Genomic DNA, 24,043 nt, shown 5'->3' with positions numbered 1-24,043 from the left:
CTTATTCCCTACATTGTCTTATACGACGTGATTGTTTGTAAGCGTCAAAGCTTTGAAGTACCAGAACAATTTTGACCCCTTTGACTTAATTTTGGGACTCCATTTCTAACGAAGAGCTATTCCTATTGAATTGATTTTGGGACTCTATTTCTAACGCAGAGCGATTCCTATTAAGTTGATTTTGGGACACTATTTCTAATGGAGAGCGATCCCCATTAAGTTGATCTTGGCACTCTATTTCTAATGCTGAGCGATTCTTATTAAGTTGATTTTGGGACTCTATTTCTAAAGGAGAGCGACTCCTCTTGAGTTGATTTTAGGACTCTTTCTAATGGAGAGCGACTCCTCTTTAGTAGATTTTGGGACTCTATTTCTAATGGAGAGCGATACCTCTTGAGTTGATTTTGGGACTCTATTTCTAATGGAGAGCGATACCTTTTGAGTTGATTTTGGGACTCTATTTCTAATAAAAAGCGATTCATTTGGAATTGATTATGGCACTCTATTTATAATGGAGAGCGGTTCCTCTTGAATCAATTTTGCGGCTATATTTATTAGTGAATGAATGATTGAATAATATGTAATCTGACACGAACCATACATCTTCGAGTGTACATCTGACAAGCTGCATTTGCACCGACCAAGCACATATCATTATCAGATTGTATGAACGTTGAACTTAATATCATGCGAGTGTTAAACTTTCCGAGCGAAGGTAACAGCGTGCGCCGGGAGTTTCACGAGTTCACGTCGAGGCAGTGTTGTGTAAGACATCGCACCGGCTGAGTTCGCGTTTTGCTTCAAACTAAATTTACATCAACTTCGTTATGGACAAATCCGCTTTAACTATACCTTCATTATTATTTATAGCAAACTAGCTCTTATTATAAACATCCTAAATGCGCGCTTTGATTGGCAAATTACCTTGTATATTCTCATACATTGACCATACAAGATGCTGTAATGGTAATTCAAACTATACATAGCAATACAAAATTAAAGACATCTGTTTACCATAGTGTTAGTAATGTTAGGTAGACAATAACGAATATAGTCCAATTTCAGCGCACTCGAGTGCCCTTGTGCCGAAATACTTAAGTCGAATAAAATAAATAGCTTACAAAGCTAACAATTAATCATAACCAAGCTATCTTAGCCTGTGACAATTAAGAATGTATAAAAGGAGATGACATATTATCAGTTCATACAGAACTGTTATTTACTTGACTATACTAATACAATGTGTACCTAAATATAGTCATATATATTGTATATACATGATTTTCCCATCTAAGTAGCGACTCATCACGATATCTCTGGAACCATAGAAGTTAGAGACTTGAAATTTAAAAATAAATATTTCTATCATAGAGTAGAAGTCAACTAAGAATGGATACCTACATAAGGGAAGTTTATTAAGTTCGTGACTCTGCCGGGGAACAGGTAATAATATATAATGGGACAAAGAAAAGCACATTTACGTTTTAAGCATTTCTGTATTCTTCTAACTGCATTTTGGAGAGTGCGCAGCGGAATTAAATCAAATAATTCTCCCATCTCCTTTATTCCTTCGGAAAACAAGACGCACGGATTCATGATATCCGTACATTTAAAATTGCTTTCATCTACTATAGACGTGATGCTAGTACATTTATAGTGCAAACAGCCAAAGAGTGCAACAACCTACCGGTGTCATTGTTCCCGGATAATTATAACTAAAGAGTCATCAAGACAAGAGAGAACAGGTTTCGACCTCGTCATCGCTTAAGATGAGGCGAAACAGAGGTCAAATTCTTCGTCTATATCAGGGGTGAGCAACCTTTTTTGGTCGGATGGCCGCAGTTTCAAAAACAGAGGGCCATGAAAAAAAAAGTATATATTCAAGGTTCAAACCATGTTCTAAACGTAATTTATGTTCGTAATCAACCGATTTACAACTAATTAGACACTTTTATTATCTTTAAAGCCTTGATTCTAGCATTTTTTTTTAATAAATACAAATATAAATTAAAATTTACTTGCCTCGAGGGCCGCATGCGGCCCGCAGGTTGCTCATCCCTGGTCTATATAAAAACCGATGTTATCGTAGATGTAAGCGCTTGCTTAAGTTTCTTCGGCCTTTTATACTATCGCTAACGCTTTCAAAAGTGACATATTAGCGAAGCAATAGCTACTACTAAATTCTGCCGTCTTCAGGCACGCTTCTGTTTGAATAGAAAAGCCTTATTGATTGTCAACCCAAGTTCAATTTCTCTTGCGGAGGTCCTTTCTCCACTCTTAACTATATGAAGCCTTCGAGTCACCTTCCCAAGATCTCAGCGACCTTTCAGTCCTGATAAATAATTTTGCAACGGCTCTGGTCTAATTTCCTCACGAACCTTAGAGTTTGGATACGAAAAACGAAGCTTAGGTCATAGACCCTCCCGGCCAGTGAATTTTTAAATGAGCACTGGTAGCCCTGTGGAAGAGGACTAAGACTTGAGATCGTAGGTCACACGTTCGAATCACGGGATACAATCTTGTATAGTTCACACTTTGTGCATTGATTATATAAGATTGTTACCCTGCTCAAGAACAAGTTTCCAGAGGATGAGCATCAGCGTCATATATGTACCATTATACCACAGTGGGATGACTAACTCATCTGCCAAGTGGTTGTGGTATATCCCCCCCATAGATATCTTTGGACAAGGCCTATGTCTTGCGATGTCATTTAAAATTTTTTTGTTTTCTCAGAACATTTTTTCTTCATATATTTTTTTCCTGATTTTTTTTCAATTCTATATAAATATCTCGAACACAGAAATCACTAATAACGGAAAAATAACCGTCTACGAAACTTTATAAAATAGGAACAATTATATAAATATTTTTTAAAATATTGTTCCTACAATGTATTAGTGGGCAGTCAGTCTAACTCAGTGGTAGAGGATTGACACTTGCGATCATAGGTCCCGGGTTCGATATACAGTACACATACTTATAAAATTCATATTTCACATTTTGTGCATTAATTATATAGGATAGCCAATAATCACAAACAAGCTTCTAGAGCAGAGTTCCCCAAACTGTTTTGTGTCGTAGACCCCTTGCTATGTTTTTCCGTATTGGGTAGATCCCCTACTTACCTGATATTGATTTCCTGTAAATTTCTAACTGTAGTGAAATTTAGTGTTAAAAACTTAAAGTAAAAACACATGTTAATTTATACATTTATTAATTAAATTTAAATTAAAACTACTCAAAATAAAATTTTGTATCTGTTATGTAAAATATACGTAACATTAAATAAACTATAAATAAAATAACATAAACAATAAGTCAATATTTTTAGTGAGAAGGATGAACCTGATGCTTTAATAATAAATTATCAACATTTGGCGTCAATTTTGTTAGGGTTAATCTTAAATCTCCTCGGCTAATGATGTCCAGTCTGTGGACCCCCATTTTCATTTCATGGACCCCTAATTTTTTTTTCGCTGACGTAGACCCCTTGCAGGTGGTCATAGACCCCTAGGGGTCGATATAGACCACTTTGGGAATCACTGTTCTAGAGGATGGATGGCGTCTTCTGCTTACAATAATACAACAATGCGATCACCAATCCACCGGACAAACGTGGCTATTATAGTATATCCCTCCATAAATCTTCGGGTGAGGCCTTGCAGTGGGCGTGTATGTTGCTCATAATATTTGTATAAAGTTTTTTTTTTTAAAAACAATTCATGTTTTAAGACATACGAAAAATAGGTTTTATATATAGATACATGTTAAAAGAAGACAACCTGCAGAGATCTGACATATTTATAAAATTAAGTTCACGGATATGCCGGCATGTGTAACGAAACTTTGCCGGAGCACAATGCATGTCACATTCGCATAAAGCTTCCAACTTAAGGTAACTTACAGCGTTGAAGGCGAATAAGTTCGACACGAGTCGATTTTAAACAACAAAGTCAGACACGACTGTCCTTTTATATTGCACGACATTGTTGTATCCTTTACGGCAATTCATTCGTGATATTTACTTCTCTTACATTTCAACTTCTAGATCAACAACACATATATTACGTTTTTAAATTTATATACAATTCTAAATTAAACCACATTTTTTCCTCGAATAATAAAGTAAAAAATGAACTGTTGTTTTAACTGAGTAATTTTATGATTTATTTATTTAAACTAATCAAATGTAATAAACAAAATAGATTAAAAGTGTTTTAATATTTTTGTCAAAAATAAGTTTGACGTCGTTTCAGATCATAGACGCCCACTGCATTGCTCAGGCTTCCCTCAAATACATCTTTGGAGAAAAATACCGTATTATGGTACAGAGGACGCTACTGCCCATTTTCTGGAAACTTATTGCTCATAAGTTTCCATATATTTAAATAATTAATGCACAAAGTGTGAATTTTATGTAAAACTTATGCTGGTTCATCAGCTGTTATTATTAAGTTTTATGTCACAAATAAACTAATTTCTTTGTTATTAATACTTAAAATCATTATTAAGAAAAAAAAATATGAAGACAAGCGAAAATGAACGCCTGTCAAAAAATAATAGCAATTACTTTTATGTACATATTCTTGCTTTTGTATTTTAGTAGTAAATAAAACGGTTTTAACCGAAATGTTTTGACTACCTTTGCAACATGCAAAATAAAGGCAACACGTAACACAATTCCCATAACGAGCTAGCTGTAATCAACTTATTGGAAAAATTGATTAAAGGCAACTGTAAAAAGATCGACTGGACGTCCCTAATGAGGAAACTGGCTGTAAACATTCAATTTCCTGGGGGGATTCCCCACCGGCCTCTTCAATTTCACTCAGTGTTCTATCAATAGCGACGGCGAGCTTGTTAAACATTGAAAACCGACGTCATACACTCTAGTTAAAGAATCAGTATCGATTTTATACACTTCATAACTTTTATAGAGATAATGCAAACAAGAAAGCAGTGATCGCGGTTCAATTATATTAAACTAGTTCTCTCGAAACTTCAACTCTGACAGAGGTTGGGATCTGTTATACTTAGGTCTAGTACAATTAATATATCATCAAATATATTTGGAAAAAGAATTTATATGATTTCAAATTTAAATACTTGAACTAATCAGTAAATATTGTCACGATCATAGGTCGGAGATAGAGAAACGCAGACTCTCTAAATACGCCTTTTAATGTTCAAGAGTTCGGGCAACGAAAATGGCAGCGATTCTGCCCATAGCAGCTCTTTCCCTACTTTCTATCAAGAGTCTTCATGTTTCTCACTTCTCTTCGGAATGTAAACTGACTTAGGATGCCCCCAGTATTAACTTATAGTCGACGACCATTTTGAACGTTTGAAAATGTCATTGTCAATTTTCTTGCAAACTGCAGTATAAAACCTCTGAAGTCGTTACAAAACTGTAATTTAGATACTCGTTCAAATAGATTTTAATGATACAAACTTGAATCTTTTTTAAACGTTTTGTGGGTGACAGCTATTTTTTGATGTTTCCTGCCTTCGTGACAATATCTAAGTTATTATTTGTTAATATCCAGGGTGGAAGGTGTAAATGTTTATAGAGTTAAAGGTATAGCTCATTCACTGACAATTAATATATGATATACCAGCAGCTCTTTCCCTACGGTTCTCACTATTATAAGTCTTCTTATTTTTCCCATCTCTTCAGGATGTAGACTGTCCTAGAACACCCCCAGCATCGGTTTTTATAGTCATCAACGAGCATTGTAGTATGTAACAATTTTCATATTTGAAAGTTTGAAATTAATGACATTGTCAATTTTCAAGCTGCAATATAAAACCTCTGCAGTCATAACAAAACTATAATCTAGACACTTGTTCTAATGGATTTTAGTCATACCAACTTCTTGAACCTTTTTCTAAACATTTTGTGTGTGACAGCTATTATATTGACGTTTCCTGCCTTCGTGATAATATATACGGACTTACATATACATTTCTCTCTCTCTCTTTTGCTGAAGTCGATGCTGAAAGCCTTCTGGGTTTTGGATTTTGACTTGTTACATAGGTCCGCAGTAAAATCGAACAACTCGATATGCGGGTCGTGTGGCTACAAGTAGTCCGCGTGAAGGAGTGTCCTCAGGGACGATGAGTTTCGCGTTTAAAAACTTTAAACGTTAAGTAAGAAAAGGACCAATATTTAGCCACTTACGCACATGCAGTGGTAGTCGTGCAACAAAGTGAACCGCCCGCCGGCCCGCTGATAAATGCGTATGCGGCAAACAATGCGTATCACACAACCGCCACCGCCAAATCACTCAACACGTGTTTCACCCCTCCACGGGGCATCTTCAGGAGTTATGTTGCACCGATTAGTGCCAAACACAGAGTCCATTAAATATTTAAACGTTAAGTTGGCGAGACAGTCGCCACAAACATTTTTGTTTGCATATGCAGAGGATGTAGTCGCGGCGTAAACACTATACCAGACGTATGTAGAAAATGCCTAAAGGCATTTTCCGAAAGACACACCATTCACCCAAATCTTCAGTCGCTACTTCCGAACAGCCCTAGGCCACTAAGGCAGATCTCCGTCCATTACCAGGGAGCTAAATCCCTCGCCCAAAATCTGTCAAAAATAGACTTCGACTTTTAACTATCATGCTCCTCGCAGCCTCCGGTCCACCAAAGTGATCACGGAGCACTAGACGCTTCTCGTTGCGCTTAAAGCGAAATTTAAATGAATTCTTTCCCAACATCCCCGTTATGATACACAACCCACATCGGGCGACCGACAGGCGCGATGCACCATTGCATCCACAACTCTAGCACACGACATGGGCTGCATGCCGCACGAATACGGCCAGAGAGACCCCCGCACCTCCCCCACTTCCGAGTAGTGCTTACTTCGCACACGTCACTCACATTAATTACACTATATACCATCCATGGGTATAGCCAACCTTCGTGTGAAAGCCTACGGTAAACAGGTGCAAGTGTTTCCGCGAACTCATTTCGATGAACCTGTGACAAACCGCAAGGCTTTCAGCGTCAACATTTATAGAAAGGGACAATAGAGAATGAAAGATATTGTAAAGGATGCAAGAAGAACGATAGAGAATGAGAATTAAATGAAAACTCTCAAAATATGATAGGGAACAGGAACGAGAGGGCCTAAAATAGGACCTTAAAACTAGATATGGTTTGCCTAATAGTGTTATGTAAAGCCACTCATACGCCGCGGAACTATGGGAACACTTCGTGTACAGGTGCAAATATAAGCTATATTACCATTGAACCATTGCCTAACCGTATCGAACATTCATACGGTTGACTCCGCACAGTTTATATTTAATTTACAATAGAGAACCTCTCTACTCCTAATACTCTTTTTCTTTCTTAAGTACGTTCTAAAAATTAAACATTTAAACCGCTCAAATTTAGTGAACTGTAGAAACATTAAGTCTTAATAATGAACTTACTAATGAACTCTTATTGATGATTTAAATAAACATTCTATTACCTTTATATTTTTAATTATTAATCAACATTTTGCTACTATTATTATTGTGTTAATATATGCTAATTGTATGTTTTCTATTAACAATTAAAATAAAACGTTTTTTCACGTCACTATTGGTGCCGACAAAAAGCGGAAGTTTTACCACGCCTCCGTTAGATGTCGCAGATTCAATAACGCGTGCATCAAGAACGCTTACCGGCGCTCGGGTGCGATCAAAGTCCGGAGCCACGCTGCCGTCGTTAATAAGGAAGTTGCTCGCAAACATTCGATTTCCAACGGGAAATTTCATCCCGGGACCAAGCACCTGTCACTGGATGCTCACATCGGGATACACTGACACTACGGTCATATATTTTCAGTGTGTTCTAAAAACATGAACAGGATGAACACAAAATTAAATCGAAAATTAGAACAAGGTCCGTGTATGCAATTTAAACAAAAATAAAAATATAGAACAGCAATACAAGTAACAGAATAGGGCAATAAAATAAAAATATAATACAAATAAATAACTTAATATCTAAGAAAATAAGAATAGACTTTGATACATTGTTAGGGATAGACCTAATCTGTGGTAATTGGAGAGGATAAGGCAATGCAAAGAATGAAATTAAGAATGAACAACAATGTTAGATTGTGTGTCATATGTTAGACGACTGAATGAACGATTATATGAAGACTGGAAGATGAAAATAAAAATAGGACACTTGAAATATTTATGTGAAAGTCCCTTTCCCACAGAAAGCTAGGGGTGTACAAGCTTCCAGAACGGGAGCATTAAAAATAAATAAAAAATATAAACACCATCGATGTGATTTTTTTATTTAAAATTTCCTATCATTACATGATAAAGATCTATAACCATTTTTACAGTGTAGTGTAGTCTGTTTTTAAACTAAGAATCAGAGAAATACTGGCTGTCCAAAGACAACCCGCTAACGTATTGTAGCGAAGCACTCGTAAATTAAGACGGGGGGGGATTCCCCGCGTGCCGTATGAAATTTCTAGATTTCGAAATTCAATTTCAACACATTAGAACGTCAAACGATCACTACCTTAGTAATATGTACATAAGACATAATATCGTCTATAAGTCGCATCGACAATTCGTATCATTAATAAATATCTCCCATAGTCACGTAGATAAACTATCAGCCATTGTTATAAGATATAATGAGGCGTCGTTAACTTGAATATGGGGCTCGCTGTTACGTTATAGATAACAATGGGCGATGGTAAAATAAAGCAAACTTCACGCCTCCTAACGTTTTTATTCGAGGCAGTTAGTAAACTCATTAATATTTTCAAGTATCAAAATGAAAAAAAAATATCAAGTGTCAAGACGATTTAGACCGACAGACGAAATGTAATCATTCGAATGTTTGTACTAGATGTGGGAGTCGTATATACACTGATGTGATGTCTGAAAGAATAATAGGTGTAAGATTTTGTGGGCGAGCGTAGCCGACGGGCGAACTTAGTGTGCCGAATTAGTGCAGCGGGCACATGCACGCACCGGTGGCGCGGGCGCAGACCTTTTGTTACTTTTGTTTCTTTTGTTTCTTTTGCGCCTTTGTTCTATTGCCCGCTTTCACTCGGTCGCAGAGTACAGTGCGCCCCAGAGTCCTACGACGAATGCACGTCCTTTTTGCTCGCACTCAAGCGCTAATAAAAATTTGTTCGTGTGTTAAATAAATTGATAAAGTGTTACAAACGTCTTTTATTAAGACGCTAACTCTTTACTAGACTTGTCACTATTAGTTGCTCCAGGTTAAGTCCGAAGTCTCTCACTTCGGGCCCTATAGGCAAGCTTTTATTCTTCTTCTGTTTCAGACGATTGACACCATGTCATGGATGGACTGCAAGGTACAAGCCTCTGCCGAAAATTGCTATGATGAGTGGTCTTGCGTAACCTCCCAGTCGCTCAAAGAGCAACGAAGAAGCCTTTACTATACTATATCTTTACAAAATTGGATAATAAACAAAGTAGAAAACTAACAAATTACATTATAAGCAATAAACTACCACCAGCTCGGAACTCTTATCTGTTGAAGCGGCCACAAACTCAACAGTTGCTCTTTTATTAAATTTAACAATTATTCGTGTGTACATTATAATATGAACAATGTAAATGAGCCAACAAACCAAGATCCATACAATTAGATTCAACTAAAAACTCTTGACCCCTGCAGACACTCGCAACACTGCAAGCGCAAACCACTCAGCATCATCAGCAACCACTGCACCTGCAACACTTTACACAGGTCGTCGCGTTCTACATAACAAAACAAAACATCACCCACCACGCCACAACACCCGTTTTTAGTGAACGGCCGCCCGCTCCCTAACCGCGAACAGCGTGGGCGAACCGTGGTTGAATCCGGATCCCTCTTCGGTTCGCCTGTGGTTCACGCTGCCGTCCCAACCCGCAAGCACACTCCAGCAACACACCCCGTCAAAGCTCTACCGCGAAGAGCCTTAACAACATGTGAGCGTCCCCGTGCAACTGGTAGGCGCCTCCCCAGCTTTTAGTTTCTAGTTTTAAATCTAGTTCACGGACCCTTCCGCTCCGTAAACTCAGTACCGATAAAGCTGTAAATGCCTTAGGGTTAGCAGCATTTACATCTTCAGAAACAAAAGACAATAGAAAACTCTCGAATCATATGAAAAGACTAGTTTTCCCTGTGTTTACGCCGTGTTATATATATTATATTTACAATTTTTGTTATTATCAATACATTTACTTTTTCGCATTCATACTTCACTATCGAAATTTATTAAATAACTATGTAGCCGTCAGTTTGTCCTATCCATATATCCCTAACCTTTTTCTACTCACGCCTAATGACGACAAATAAACAAACTGTGCTGTGAAGTGGTAACACTGACGCTTAAGTTAAAAACTGTGACGAAACTTTCTTTCGCTATATTTTACCATAAAAGCCTGATGTTTTGGGCCTGTCGAATTCCAAGAGAATAAATATCTTACTGTAACATATTTCAGAGTTATTTCACATAGTACACACTATCCAAAAATCAATGACATTCACAAATTAAAGCCATAACCTTAAAGACAAAAATGATTACATTTTTTTTAACTGGAATACGAGAATATAAGAGAGCTAACAGAAATTAAAATTAACTAAGAAATCACTTGTTATAGTAATTTAAGGGATGTTGTAATGAGAATTAAATTGTAATGTAAATTTGTTAAATAATAATTTGTACGACGGAGTTGAAGTTCAAATGATTTATATGCTAATTAGAACTGTAGTCGGGAATGTTGAGTTGGAAGATCCAGTTTTAGACTGAGAAATATATTAAAAAGAATTAAGATTTTCTATAGCAAACCATGTAAAGATCGAAGATGGGTTCCAGGGTCACGAAAATAATAAATAAATTGGAAAAATATTTACCTTTTTGTTACCAGAAACAACACGTAAAAATTTATGTAAATTTATAATTCTCTTTTTAAAAAAGCACAACAAATTACGTAATTGAAACTGAACTCTTAATATTAGCAAAACATAGTGAAAATAAAACTGTATTCAAATTACGTTGATTTTTAATTATTAACAAAAGTGTTGCCATCTTTTAGAAATAAAAGAAAATTTAAAAAAAAAATTAAAGACTAGAACCCAAAACAACGCAACCTCGAAAATCTAACGCACAGTGAAAATTAGTACTAATTAAGCAGCGACGCAACTTCGAAAAAAACGCAAAACGAAACGACGCAAAGCGAGGTATTGGTGTAATTGGCACGCTTGGCAGGCGGATTGGCAATCGCAGTGCGGCATTATGGTACGCAGAGGACGCTGCTTTCCATTCTTTGGAAACTTGTTTGTGAGCAGCGGCAATCCTATATAATTAATACACAAAGTTTGAATTATATAGGGTTGTATCCCCAGAATCATACCCGCGACTCGCAATCGCAAGTCTTACTCCATACCGCTGGGATACTTCCGTTTAGATGATGCTCTGGGTTACCAAGAGTTAGACAGATTACTTATTTAGCTTCCAACTGGTTCTGTAATAAATCTATAAGATCTATGGCCAGCCTTGGTCATTCTACCGTTGAAGTGCTTAGTTTTAACTTAAGGTTGAACAAGTTTAAAATAACTTCAACCTACATTTGAAGCTCTAACTCAATTGAATAATCCACAATCGATTATCAAGAAATACCGGCTTAATATCGATAAGCGGATCAAATCGACCAAAGTCGAGCTGTGGAGAGTCCGATTTATGGACTTTTGATGGCACAGATAATTTATTCAGTTATTCCGGGTGTTTTATTTACTTATCTATGATATTCAGTAAAATAATGTTACAGAGGACGAGTTACAGAACCCTCTAAACAATAAACACGGAACCCTAAGATCAAAAAGTGCCATAAACATGCGTGACCGTGAAGTGATTTAAAGATTTTTGTGTACGGTTCTCGGAAATTCTAAACGAGCACTATCTCGAACTTACTAGAACCATCTCCGTAGTATAAATACGTGTACTCCCCATATCGACAGCTCAGTGTTGTTTTTTGAGTTATAAGATTAAGATCTACGATCAGTGATACAAAGTGACTATTTGGTAAGTTATTTTGACAGTGATTTCTTGAGCGATTTAGAAGCGTAGTTTGGACTAAGCGAAAGTTTAATTTGTGTCAAAGGAGGATGACCTTGTGATTTGTGAATAAAGAACTCTTTGTGAACCAGTGGCGTTTCATTACAAGTCAGAACCCACAGTACGTAATAATAATTCTGTAAATTATTTAGAAAAAAGTAAAACATAACTATTTACAAGGTTATAGCAATGTTGTATCGACATTTTTCCATTTCAATTAAAAAAAACGTAATTTAATTATTTATTTGTTTGTTTTACTTTATTGTATACCAAAAAACTATAAACATAGACAATAAATAAAAATTAAACAATTTATATAGAGCTGATACAACAGGTGGTTTAATCCCTCGACGTGATTCCTACCATACAACCTTATGTTTTTTATAATTTCAATTTACATAAATGATCAAATTTATTCGAAGAAACATTTAAAACTGTATTCTAATATTTCAAATTTAGAACACCGCTGGTAATGAATATACAAACTTATTACATCCTACGACATTAACAGCAATTCGCAGTCGTCCGAACGGACTGAAACAACTGATACCATTTCCGCTAATTTCCGCACTGGATCTTAACGGGGAACGAGAGGATTGGGGGCAGGGGAAGAGGGGGAGGGACCATCAGGGTGAAGGCACCTCTCACAACGACCGGAACCCTATTGACATCACAAATTGAATCAAAAATATATATATTAAAACTATAAGTACAAGGTACTATAAACCTGGTATATGATTTGATGCTTTGAAAATATGTTTAGATTTGTTATTTAATACTCTATGTGCAAATGCCAACTTGAATAAACATATTTCGAATTCGAATTTAAATTTCTTTTATTTTTATCCTTGTTTTGTCTCCTTTGTAAAGATTGCGCAATAAATATATAAGCTCTTAGGGTTCTAAAAGCTGTTAAGCTAATCTAAAAATTGATCCAATTTACTTTTCTTGTTTACAAATAATGCAAGGCTATACGGGTGAAGAATAAATATGCACTACTTTTAATAGTACTCTGTTGTTAATAATTGCAATTTAAGTAATAATTATGATTTGATATTTATCACTATATTTGCAACTATCTCCGAAGCGCCACAAGATAAATCCTTTCTTTGTTTTATGGCACCTTCGAACACAGAGCTTTGAAATCTACGAGCTGATGACTTTTAAAAGATTTACAACTGATGTGATGCCTGATGTATTGTGTTCACTATATGATGTCTACTCCGTTGTCGAACGGGGCGTGAACCACTTCTGCGAAGAGAAAGAGAAAAAGAGAAACGCCTTGAGTCACTGGTGAATATGGCACGGTCAGTTCCAATCTCTCAACGCGCGTATGACAACCGAATCTGTTTTAAAACCCCCTATTAGGTGTCTGGGCTGTTTTAAATGCGTCTTTTTAATGGTCGCCATCTTGAAAAATATCTAGAAGTGTTGCCATATATTATCCAGATGTTACTACAAAAATTAAACATAAATATATTATATTTTTAATAACCTTATTTAAATACAGAGCAATAAATTTTATTGTTATTGAATGTAATTACATCGAATACTTGCAAACCGGATCTTTACGGCCAGACAGTGTTGAGGGTTTGTTCAAAACAACACTTGTATTGCTTCTCAACTGGAAATCCCAATTGCATAGTAAGTAGAATCAAACTTCATGGTTCTAGCTTTCGATATTGAGTTATATCGATTATTGACAGCGTTTCATCGAGTTAAATATCGATTTAATAATAATGAGACATTTATTGTCATATGTAATGTAATTTTAATATAATCCCGCATTATGTAAATGCATATTATATCATACATCAATTTAAATCAAATGAACTATATATCCACCTTTTTAAAAAATTTACACCTATAACAAACAATTATATTAAACAGTATGCCAAACAGTTCTCAAAAATAAATAGCAACATCTTTATGTTGATTTATTACATACATGACCATGTGTGTAAAGATATACAAAAGAAAAACTAAATAGGTTTTTTTTTTAAATCATGTATCACCAAGTCAACCTGTCAATTGTCGAACGCATAGTCCGTCATTTTAATTGACAGACGTCAAGCCGAACGCGATCCGCGTACGCACACTTTGGCATTTCTGTTGCATTCATTAAAATTAATACATATGCCTTATTTACTGTCGATAGGACCTCGTACAATAAAAAAATGCTTTCTTTTTTAATGATTTTTTGGTAAAAGAAGTAATGAGGTTCTTTATCCTAATAGCATTATAATACTTTTGTGCGAAGTAAATCGAATATAATAAAATAAAATAAAAATTGCTTGTCTGGTGTTGCAATTGGAGGTCCAGATCGCTCGTGTGACCGATGACGTTGGGGCCGGAAGGTTCTCAAGAGGAGCCGGAGCCGACAAGCCGGTAGACGCGCCGTGGGCAGGGCGTGGATAGGAAACGGCGCGTCTAAGTGGACTGAAGACACTAAGTGGAGTACGTCACTGGACTGAGGACATAGTTAAGCTCGGAAATCGCTTTATGTAAGCAGAATATAATTGGTCATCATGACGATCTTTGCGAGAGGCTTATGCTTGGTAGTGGGCGTGAATCGGCTGAAAAGAAGAAACTGAACAGCTGTTCCAAATGGAATACTGGTGTTGATAAAGTTACAAGGCTCTTCATACACCTAGGGGAATAATGTCAGGAAGGGTTCACACAGTTGCGCTTTGCAGTTTCTTTACGTCGCCCTTTTTTAAGGCCCTGTTTTAGGGACCTCTAGTTCAACCTTATCTTGGGAGATACCAGGCCTTTATATCCCTTTGTATCATTTTTCACATTCTTATTTTTTATTCTCTTACTCCCCTCTGTCCATTGCAATTTCAATCATTCATTCATCTATTATTATTTACAATAGCTTTCATTTCTCTGGCTTACCAGTCTTCTACACATCACCTTCCTTTTCTCTATTCCTCTTTTAAAACATCACAGTGGGTTACTTATATATTACGGTATAATTTAGTTTAAGTCTGATTATTTACCACATTCTTATCTATCTGGTTTCATTTATTTATTTTAATTTACAATTATTTATTATTTTCTAGTTGTTTGTTGTTTTTATTAATAGTTACCTGTATGATCTCTCTGTAGAATTTCTTGAACGAAGGCCGACATTTTTCGTAGTCAAAACACGATGTTTCTTGGCTCAATCTTCTCTCCAATCTCTTTGTCTTTCGAATGCAGGCCAGGTGCACTACGATCTGGTCCACAGCTGTGTCATAAAAGCACGAAGTACTCTTTGGGTTTAAACGGATGAAGGTACTCCAATAAACCCCGTGCCCCATAAATTAACGTCGTAACGTTGCAGTCTTGGTGTTACTCGAAGCCCGTCTGGCCATCTGTCAACAGGAAAAGTAGTCAGAAGTGTGTGGCAATAACTCTTTCTTTCGTTTCGTTTGGAAATGATGGTAGAAATGAATTCTGAATTTGTTTGGTGGGTATCACAAGCTCACTGTAAGAAATTCATTGAATTTTTTATTTAGACGTAATGAAACTGTACCATTTTTGAAACTTCGGAATAAAAGTCTCAAATATTCATATCATTTACATTTTTATTTTCAAAACATGTGTTGTAAAAAATAAAATCAAACTAAAAATATTAACTATTAAATCGTATTATAAAATATTTTATCCTTATCTAGAACGTATGCCCTAATCTTTTATCAGAACAATTTCGATTCTTTGAATCGCCGCCTGGAAAATGGCCAACGTTGTGTCTTGCCTTCTCTATATCCCAGTGACGTGGACGACAGCGGGGAAAATGCATTTATTCTCAAAGAAAAACAAAAGATATTTGACATTACCTAACTGTATGAAACCATGCATTATTTATTGCCCTACTCGCTGTTATGCAGATCGAGGACGGGTGATGTAATTACGGAATTAATATATTTAGTTTATTTCGCAGTTAATAATGAAACATTTATATATGGACCAGATCGTGGTACATCTGGTGGCCGATGTCCCGCATTTGAAGGACATCGATAAGACTCCGAATGCTTGTTTAGTAAAAAGAAAAATGAGGACACAATCGCGTCACTAATGGGAGATAACAACGATAGGCTAACGTTCCTCCAGTTCTGCATAAGGATAGTGAAGGATGTCACAAAAATAAATACAGGTCGGGTAAGCCATCAAGTAAACAGGAGGTAGAGTGAGAATAAAGCGTTAAGAAAAAAAACATTGAAAACGGTGATCTATTATAAATTGTAATAAATAGCATATTATAAGGAGGATAAAAATGTAAAATTGCATAAACAAATATTAAAATGTGATAATTCTGTGATATTTGAGGAACGAGGCGAAAGAATTGAGGCGATGAATGAACGGAACTAGTATGTAAAAGAATAAAGGAAAATTATAGAATGAAAGAAGAGGAAAGATAGATCTTAAGAGTAATGACAGAAGGGCATAAATATAATAATAAAAAAGGATGTGAAAAAAGTTAATTAAAGAGGAATAAAAACCCTGTCCTAAACAAAGATAGGGATCGAAAGAAGTCCCCAATAGGCAGACCATTAAAAAAACCTATCATATATTAGGCTCAAGTCTCTCATGGATCTGGGAAGTGGACAAGACCATCGTACAACTACCTGCTGTTCTAAATTCAGACGACTGTGACCTAATTGCCAGATCAAGGTGACTTCTGAAATTAAAAACAACACCATCGCAACCCTAATGGGTGACAAGATATATGCAAAAAAGATGGTACAGCTTATTCTTATTATTATTAAAACAAACTAAGGTCTGGTAATATAAACAACAGTTGAAGTGAAAACAAAAATTAACAAAATGAGAAAAGTGTAAATGACAAAACGTAAAAATTTAATAATGAGATAAAATGGATATAAACGTGAACATATTATACCAAAGATTAGAAATCTAAAACAAATGAAGGTTCAAAAGCAAAACAGTGACAAAAATTGAGATGAATAAGAGAAGAAAGAGTGGAAGAATTTATAAATTACGGAAGAACGATATGCAAAATAAAGTTCCTGTTCCAACTAAAACAGGAGAAATAAAAAAACATGTCATATTTAGCCTACTAAAATCTGAATAACATACAGACAACTATAAAATCCTAGATAAATACAAGAAACGGTTTTTTGCTAACATTCAATCAATATAAATCTAACCTAAAAGATATAATATAAATATTTGTTAGGATCTCTTATTCTAGAGGCTATCTATAGCTTTCCATTGCTTATGAGACTATAGCTTCACATTTGCAATCTTATTTAATAACATAACTTAATCATATTTTAACTAATGATGATATATCTCATAGTCAGATTTTTTTGTAGTTCCGACTGGTTCTACCTATCGCTAATGGGTGATAGTGATGATAATCAATGATGGCTAATGATGAGATCAGCTTGGCTAGACTGACTTATTTCAAGACATCCAATCTCCAAATTTTCATCATCTTTCCTTCATAAGACGTTCACAGCTGGACAGGGGCATATTATTTCAAAACACTAAAACCAGGCTTCAATTCATTCGCACTGAAGGGCCCCTCAAAGGTAGTGCCTAGTGTTAGTAGTTCAGAACGATTTAAAATACTAATATAATAACTATACTTTAAATTAAGAAATAATTTAGGAGACCCAGTATTGCATTTGCCTAAACATGATGCAAGAAGTTAAAAAATCAGAAATAATAAAGAGGAATTGTAAAAACAAAGATACAGACGCAAATATCTGTGAAATATAAATTTACACATACATTTAATATATATACGCTACTTAATATTCGTAACAAAATGTCAGACCTGTTATTAAACGACAGATTGCATTCGTATTTTAAAATTCACACATCAATTAGCCAGCAATTAATGTTTCATTACTGGCTGCTTATATATAACCACGACGCGGGGATATTATTAAAGTTTTCAAAGAACTCATAAAGTTAAAATACAATGCTTGAATTTCTCGAAAACCCTTTATACCCATCGTTAGGACCTCATCTAAAACTTTTAGGGTTAACTGGTATTTGGCGTCCAGAACCAAAATCATCTTTAACACGCTTCAAATCATTCATCTTCTATGTAACAATATGTTATTTCTTATCTCAATACGTAAAATGTGCGATAGATTTTAATAAACAATCATTCGAATTGATAATGCACTACGCACCATTCCACATTGGTATTGTCAAAAGTTGCTTCTTCCTGAAAGATTATGCAAAGTGGAATTTGCTTATAGATTACTTGTCGCTCGTGGAACGTAAACAAATTGAAGAGAACAAGAAGGAAGAAAGAGAAATAATGAAGGATTACATCACAAGAAACAGAAGAGTCACTTGTTTTTTCTGGACGCTAGCATTCCTTTCAAATTTCAGTATATTTTCTGAACCTTATCAAAAAAATCGAACTATTGAAAATGGAACTAGTATCTATTTGAATATTTTCGACGGGTATACACCTTTCAGTAGAGAACCGCCAGGCTACTACGGATCTATGGCAATACAGACGATTCTCGGTCATGTAGTCAGCGCTTACGTTGTTGGTTGGGATACGATGGTTGTATGCATTATGATATATTTCGCTGGACAATTAAAAATATCAAGATTGTACGCAAAACAGACTATTACGAACGATCTAATTCAAAGTCATGGAAACATTGAAAAATGTCATAAATTTTACATTGAATTGATAAAGTTAGTACATGTATATTTTCTGTATCATAAATCTAGTTATTTAGTTCGAAAAATGTAATTCTAACATTTCATTTTAGGCATCATAAAATATTTGCCAGTTTGATATATTCAATCATGTTTATCTATCTGATAGTAATATCTATCAACTTGGGAATTTGCATAATCCAGATTGTTGAAGTAAGTATACATATTGTTCTTCGTATTGTATTTACTTTCACACAAGGTCAACTTAGATTTGTAAATGTCATTTGTTGCGGATTTTACTTCTGGATTAAGCCGGCTTACTAGCAATATTTTCTTTCCCTGCTTGTTAGCAAATGCTAAATTGTACAGAACTCTCATAATCTTATATGTATATGTCCCTTATTTCATTATCTAAATTATTTATTATAATTTTTTGTCTATAGTCAAGTACATATCTCGTTTCATTATAAACCATTTGCTTAGCTTCTCTATAAATTGTTAATTATATTAGACATTCAATTTTTTTTTTATATTACTTGACTATCTGATCGTTTCAGCTAATAGATGTCCACTAGAAAGCCCCCTCCCCCACCTCCCCCAAAGGTATCTTTGGGGAGTACACCATAATCGCCACACTTGACAAGAGGATTGGCGATCGCAGTATGGTATTATGGTATGCAGAGGACGCTGATGCCCATCCTCTGAAAACTTTTTTTGTGGACAATGGCAATAATATTGGATTAATACACAAAGTGTGAATTATTTAAGATCACGGGAATCGTATCCGCGATCTCCGGGCACAAGCCTTAGTCCTGTTTATGTAACAAGTACATTGTTTATATTAAAGCGAATGGATTAATAGTTTAATAGTGTAGAGTTCATTTTAGAATTGCCCCCCTTAATAATCAAATTGCCCTCCCGTGGGACGTGGGAGCCACGTTGGGAAACACTGATCTAAACCAAATTATAACCCTTTTATTACAATTTTCTATCTATACACACATTTTTGGGCTCATTAACATATATATATATATATATATATATATATATATATATATATATATATTATATATATATATTATATATATATATATATATATTAATGAGCCGAATATATATATTATTTTTCTTTATTACAAATTGCTAGCTTGGCTTCTAGAAACTGTAAATTATTGTAAATATCTTAAATATCTACATGTTCAATACTTAAACTAAAACTAATTTTGATAATGAACTTCATGTTTTAGGTACAGGATGATTTAGCGACTCTAATATCCAGTTGCATGTTTGTAGTTGCCTGCTTAATACAGTTGTTACTGTTTTATTGGTTCAGTAACGAAGTCACTCTAGAAGTAAGTGAAAATATTTTAAAGTTCATTCAGTTAATAAAGAAGTTGATACTTTCTAAATTCAAAACTAAAACATCTTGATACTTCTTACATACGTATGTCAATCTATAGGATATTACCTCTAATGAATATAGTGCAAACATAATAGGGAGATATAAATAAAAGATACGTAATGGAAATAAATTAAATATCGTATCTGTGATAACCTGTATTAAATAAGTATTTAGAAGATGCCCCGTGGAGGGATGAAATACGTGTTGAGTTGTTTAACGGTGGCAGTTGTGTAATTCGCATTGTTTGCCGTATACGCATTTATCAGCGGGCTGGCGGGCGGTGCACTTTGTTGCACGACTACCACTGCATGTGCGGAGGTGGCTAAATATTGGTCCTTTTCTTACTTAGGATGGACTTCCGTAAGGTAACGCCTGATTCCATTAAATACAGGATTATTACTTAAGCCTGTGATATTTGAGGAATGAGGTAAAGGAAGAGAAGCGATGCATGAAAGGAAATTAGTATGTAGAGGAATGGTAGAGAATTACAGAATAAAAGAAGAGGAAAGTTAAATTATATAACGAATGAAGAGAAAAGAAATAAGAAAGTACTTATGTGAAAAGAATTATTACAAAAAGAGAAAATCTAAACTCACTGTCCCAAAATTAGGTAGGGGAGTACGGCAGATCCCCAATAACGGGGGCCATTGAACTGATGATAAAGAAGAATTGACCGAATTATCATATTCTTTTGAGAGCCGTGATTCAGAATAACAGTTTAGGCGTCGTGATTATAAGACTTGTTTTGCTCTCAAGGACACATGCACTCAATCATTCCAAACAGTGTTCACCTAAGTTACATAAGAACTTGGCTGCCTTGCCTAGTAAAATAAATAATGTATGGGCCCGATCTAAAGCTTCTGTGGGAGGTTAGTCTCTGTCACTTTGCCTTCGGTGAAGCCTTATATCTTAACCGTCATCATCTCAACCGTAATACCTTTACTGCTAGACATAGGATTCTCCTGAAAATTTAAAAGACACTTTATCCAAGGACCCTAGGAAAGTCTTCAGTCCACCTTGTATGTGGACTTTCTACCTTGCACTTTGTTCCGTGGTCGCCATTCCTGAATTTTGGGACCTAGCGGTCATCTGTTCTGCGTACTATCGACCTGACCACTGCCACTTCTTGTAAATTTGTTGGATTATGTTGGATACTTTCATTTGTCTGCAAATCTCCTCATGTCTGGTTCGGTCACGCAAGGAAATTCTGAACATAGCCTTCTTCATAGCTCTTTGCTTTGAACTTGCGATAATACCTATTTATTTCTAATATGATTTCAGAGCTTGAATGTATGCTATGGAGTCTACGAAAGCGACTGGATAAGCTGTAATAACAAAATAAAGAAGGAGTTGTACCTCCTCGGTCTGTCGACAAGAAAGAAACTGGTGTTCAAAGCGGGACCATTTAACGCCATGTCACTTACTACATTTGTTTCTGTAAGTTTTTAGTATTTATTTTATCAAATTCCTATGGCATTTACTGCTTTTTACCTCTTTTATTCTCGAAATTTCTTTTGGGAACTTTGACTCGTATCTCTTTATATTCAAAGACGCTCTAAACGAGAAGATTTGTGATTTGAATTTATTTTGTGTAAGTCCATCCTTGTCCATGTAAGTTATTTTGCGTAAGTCCATCCTTAGTAAGAAAAGGACCAATATTTTGCCACTTCCGCACATGCAGCGGTAGTCGTGCAACAAAATGCACCGCCCGCCAACCCGCTGATTAATGCGCATGCGGCAAACAATGCGAATTACACAACCGCCACCGTTAATTCATTCAACACGTGTTTCACCCCTCCTCGGGGCATCTTCAGGAGTCATATTACACCGATTAGTGCCCGATTAGAACTCTGTGTTTTGCCACCACTGCATGTGCGGAAGTGGCTAAATATTGGTCCTTTTCTTACTAAGGTGATTGATCGACGCGGTCTTGAACCTTCGTGATATCACAACATGACGATCTATAACCATGGAATCAAGTACAGCCTGAACAATGCATACGTTAGAGTGGATTGGCACTGTTCCGAACAGGGCTACCGTAAGCTCTTCACCAGTGCAGAGGACGTATGAGTAAGCATTTTAGTTGGTAAGAATCCCACATTACCCCATGTGATCCTCTCATCAAATTTATGATATATATCCTCCCATGTAATCATCCTTCCCTTTAAATAGAGTCTCCATAAAAAAAAACCCTTCGGGACCTGAAGAAATCCAATCCTGCTCATCGTCTTTGTCGTCGAGTCATGTCTCGTACATTGGAATAGTGTTGAATGTCACTGGTGTATCCTGTAAGAGGTCCTACTGCTCCTCCAAGGTATGATCACATGTGATTTTAGAGGGCATAAATCCCACATAATCTAGATCTATCCAGAGGACACAGTAGACATGGTGATTAGAAGAGAGACCTCAAATATCTTCGAAAAAAAAAATTAAAGGTGAGAGTACTTGCGTACAGACTCGAGAGGATCAGATACCAGCTTTAAGGCCCAGAAGAAAGAGAGAAATCTAAGAGTCTCCTCTTAGGAAAAATATCCTAGACTTATTCATCAGACAGAGTTGGCGGGGCTTCAAATTTGCGTTACCATTCTTGTTGCCCTACAATATAACAATTATGAAACAATATAGAGGCGTTGTTGGCAATAGTACCAACAAAAAATGTTTTAGTTAAGATTTTATCTATGGTTTGGCGAATCTGTGAAATATGTTTTTATCTGTGCTCTCTCTCTGCTCCCTATTGCTACCGAGCACACGTGTTTTCGCTTCCTTGTAAAATTAATTCTTAATAAATTAATACATTCTCTGGACCAAGGCCTTTTAATTAAATACAGTCCACTAAAGTCAATCCCAATCTTATAAAGGCGTTTTTCAAGAGCCTTTCTTAGAGCCAAGTATTCGTTAACTAAACGCTAGTCATGACGTCGCATAACTCTAGAAGTAACGTGATACAAAAGTAATTAATATTAACATTACTCTTGTTGTAAACTGACCAATTTCATATTGTTACAGATCCTACGCACCAGTTACAGCTTCTATACACTTCTGAATAAGACGAACTAAAACCTGATAGTGGATTTCAGACCTATTATTGCACCGAATTGGAACATAGTCAATATATATGTAGGTACAATAGGGACAATATGGACGAAACGTGAAGTTGATTAAGTCCAACTTCGAAAAGAGATCACTCGCCGAATCCAACTAGGATAGGCAGAGTTCAGGAAGCTCCGAAACCTCTTTTCGTCCATAATACCGCAATGTTTGAAGACGAAGGTCTCTAACCAAGTGATAGCATACAGATCTGAGACGTGGTCACTTACAACGTGTCTCATAAGCAGGTTCAAGGTCACCCAGAGAACAAGCAGAACGGAGTTTCGCTGCGAGATCGAATCAAAAGTGAAGAGATCCCTGAAAGAAACAAGATTCCCCACATAGTCGAAAAATATGCTCATCTGGACTAGCAGTGGGCGGGAAACATGGCTCGAGAGATCGATGGTCGTTCGCGATCACAGATACGCCTTGGCTAGGCCTCCACTAGGCGATCCGAAGACATATCTAGAGTCGCCAGATGCAGGCAACGCGGAATCTTTCATCGTTGCGATCTTTACGAGAAGCGTCTGCTTGACAGTGGGCGTCCATCGGCTGAAAAGAAGAACAGATCACATATGAATTCAACGTTATATCTGGAGATGTTTGAATATTGAACGATAGATATATAAATATACGACATCAATTATATAAAATGAGATACATATTAATATTTATATTATAAGGGTATTTGTCTTAAAGTTTAAAATTGAACAAGTAACGATTATTTTTTTATATTATTATTTAAGACTCTTTATTGTGCACACTAGATAATATACACATAGTCGTATAGTAGTAAAGAA

The 24,043-nt window shown here is 35.8% G+C and overlaps 1 protein-coding gene across 1 annotated transcript; it reads left to right on the top strand.

Moving 5' to 3' along the window:
- Positions 1-18,029: 18,029 nt before the first annotated feature.
- Positions 18,030-23,213, top strand: LOC137930927 (odorant receptor 10-like). The gene is made up of 5 exons (XM_068774292.1): positions 18,030-18,790; positions 18,868-18,967; positions 20,002-20,106; positions 21,438-21,593; positions 23,163-23,213. Exons 1-5 carry the CDS (start codon positions 18,051-18,053, stop codon positions 23,211-23,213), a joined length of 1,152 nt encoding a protein of 383 aa, XP_068630393.1. The 5' UTR covers positions 18,030-18,050.
- Positions 23,214-24,043: the final 830 nt, after the last annotated feature.

Source organism: Battus philenor, unplaced genomic scaffold (assembly GCF_028537555.1).
Source record: "Battus philenor isolate CCGP_79_NKW_IND1 unplaced genomic scaffold, ilBatPhil1.0.hap1 SCAF_7, whole genome shotgun sequence".
Taxonomy (NCBI): domain Eukaryota; kingdom Metazoa; phylum Arthropoda; class Insecta; order Lepidoptera; family Papilionidae; genus Battus; species Battus philenor.
This window is presented reverse-complemented; position numbering and strand designations above follow the sequence as displayed.